This window comes from Suricata suricatta, chromosome 12 (genome assembly GCF_006229205.1).
Source record: "Suricata suricatta isolate VVHF042 chromosome 12, meerkat_22Aug2017_6uvM2_HiC, whole genome shotgun sequence".
NCBI lineage: Eukaryota > Metazoa > Chordata > Mammalia > Carnivora > Herpestidae > Suricata > Suricata suricatta.
In genome coordinates this window covers 57564959-57567587 of record NC_043711.1, presented here as the reverse complement: position 1 = coordinate 57567587, position 2629 = coordinate 57564959, and the positions used below count along the sequence as shown (strand labels likewise).

The 2629-nt window shown below is 53.6% G+C and overlaps 1 protein-coding gene across 1 annotated transcript in view; it reads left to right on the top strand.

The window, feature by feature from the left end:
* Positions 1-590, top strand: part of LOC115275431 (MAP/microtubule affinity-regulating kinase 3-like) — a 1602-nt gene extending 1012 nt beyond the window's left edge. The window contains exon 2 of the mRNA XM_029919196.1: positions 39-590. Within this exon, the coding sequence (XP_029775056.1) occupies positions 39-352 (314 nt within the window). The 3' untranslated portion in view covers positions 353-590. The remainder of the gene's footprint in view (positions 1-38) is intronic.
* The last annotated feature ends 2039 nt before the right edge of the window (positions 591-2629 follow it).

Sequence of the window (2629 nt, the reverse complement as noted above, 5' to 3'; positions counted from 1 at the left end):
TGCAGGGTACAAACTCCACACGTTTCGGGAGAGCCCTGGTTCAGTTGCCCCGAGAGCCTTCCTACAGCAAGAGGAGGAACAGCCTCCCATAGACGTGTGGAGCCTGGGGGCAGTTTGGTCCTCAGTGATCACGGGTAAGGAGCCCTTTGAGGGTGAAGTCTTCTGGCACTCCATCAGGGACTTTCCAGGACCGGCTCAACGCCTGGACCAAGGTGTCCTCCTCTTCATGTCACTGAGAGAAGGAAACATATGGACTTCCTTAAAACTAATGGAAGGGAGCAATGCATGGCAGGAGGAAGGACTCAATGCTTGGCCTCAGGCTACACACCCCATGGAAATGAAGAAACAATGAGACAATGGCCACCCAGCCTCCCACCCAGCCTATAGTCCGGGATCACAATAAGCTCCCATGACTCCTGGACCCCAAGCCCAGCCTCCTCAGTCATCTACAGCAATTTCTTCCAGGGGCCCTTGACCCCTGAAGAGACAAAGCAAGGGGAAGACCATCAAGATGAGGAACTACAAAAATGTATATTTAATTTTAGAAATTTATTTAAGAGAAAGAATAAAGTGAATCCTGAATGAGAGAACCACAGTCTGTGCCTTTCTTTTCTTTTGACTGTTAAGTTTAAAGAAACATAACTAATTATTTTGGAAAGAGAGGGACAGGGCGAGTGGGGGAGGGCCAAGAGAGAACCCAAGCAGACTCCGGGCTCTCAGCTCAGATCTGATGTGAGGCGCCAACGTCCAAAACTGTGGGATCCCAACCGGAGCCCAAACCCAGAGTGGGATGCTTCAGCAACTGAGGCCCACCCAGGTTCCCGGGCCCTGCCATTGATGCAGAGGGAAGATGTAGAGCTCTAGGAAGCCCAGGGACAGGCACAGGAGAGTGGCCAGGGCGATGGGTGGGACCAGATCCAGGACATGTTAACACGCTGCAGGAATGACAGTGGGATAGCCTCCTGCTGAATTTGGAGTTGTAGGAAACACAGGGTAGACAGCCAGACCATCGGAGTAAGGCCCTTCTTTTCTGCTGACACCAAGAGCCACAGTCCTTCCCCAATCTTGGAGGGTCAACAGGTACTGATAGAGGCGGTACACAGTACTGCTGCGAGCCCTCTTTAACAGCCGAATTCTTTCAAGAGAACAGAGGCCCAAAGTGGACCAGGAGACCGAGAAGAAGGCAAAAGTCCAGACTGTCCCCCACCCAGCCTAGAGTCCAGGATCAGCACACGGAGCCCAATCCCCCCACTGCCCGCCCCCCAGTGGACCAATGGACGCCTGAGACTCCCTCCTCAAGCTACAGCCCGTCTTCTCCGCATAGCCCTGGGACCCCTCCTGGAGCCCCAGTTCAGCCCCCCAGCAGAGCCCTGTGACCCCTTCTGCAGCCCAGCCCAGCCTCCCAGCAGAGACCTGGAGCCTTCTCCTCCAGCTCAAGCCCAGCCCCCCACACGGCCTTTGCACTTGGTCAGGCACTGGCATCAGCCATACTTGCAGATCCCTAGGGGGAGTCAGACGGGCCCAGCATCGGTGATGGGACACAGACCCAAGTGAGAGTGACTACTGGGAGCCAGGCAGAATGACCCTAGAACCAGAGATAAAAGACAATTTCATTCATGAACTAATCCATTGATTCAAAATAAGATGTTTTAGAAACAAAGTTTCACCTTTGTGACAACGCCCCTGCCCATGACTTTATTTTATTTTATATGATTTTAAGTTGAAAGAAACTTGAGTACATGCTTGCTTTCAGAGAGTCGGGGAGGGGCATAGAGAGAGCCCGAGCCCACTCTGCTGTCAGCACAGAGCCCCGTGCAGGGCTGCGACTACCAACACTGTGATGATGACCTGAGCACAGCCGAGAGTGGGACGCTTAAGCGACAGAAGCCCACCCAGATACCCCGTCACTGCCTTTGACGCGGAGGGAAGATGCCGAGCTCCAGGAGCCCAGGCACAGGCACAGGAGTGGCCAGCGTGGTTGGACCCAGACACAGACTGGTGTGCGATGCGTGCTGTGTGCCCTTTGTGGACCAGGAGGCCCAGGAAGAAAATCCTGTCCTGTGGACAATGGGCACCCCTCGGAGTTCTCTGCAGTGGATTCCAATCAAGAGGGTTTACCATGTTCAGCGCCTACAAGAGGAGAGGCCACCCTAGCTGTAGTTCTGTCCTTCTGTCCCCAACAGGGTGAAGCTTTAGAGACTGGACTGATTTTCCTGAGGCATCGCGCTCCTCCCCTGCTCTTGTGTTTTTCGTATGGGGAGGAGGAGGTGCGTCATTCCAAATCTTGGAATAAGGTTGATGCTCCAGAAAGACGTATTGCAGATCCTCTCTTTTTTGTTTCCTCCCCGCACAGAACTGTCCCATTTAGAGCAGTGTGGAGTGACATCATAGTATGAGTGATGTCATAGTAGGGAACTCACCAGAACAACTATACAGAAAAATGACTGAGGGACTTGTCTCGGGAAGATTGCAGGAAGGTAGTAATGTAGAGATCGTGGGGGCGCCTGGGTGGCTCAGTCGCAGAGCGGCCCACTTCAGCTCAGGTCATGATGTTGCAGATCCTGGGTGTGAGTCCCCCATCAGGTTTCTGTGCTGATAGCCTGGAGCCTGGGGCCTGCTTCGGATTCTG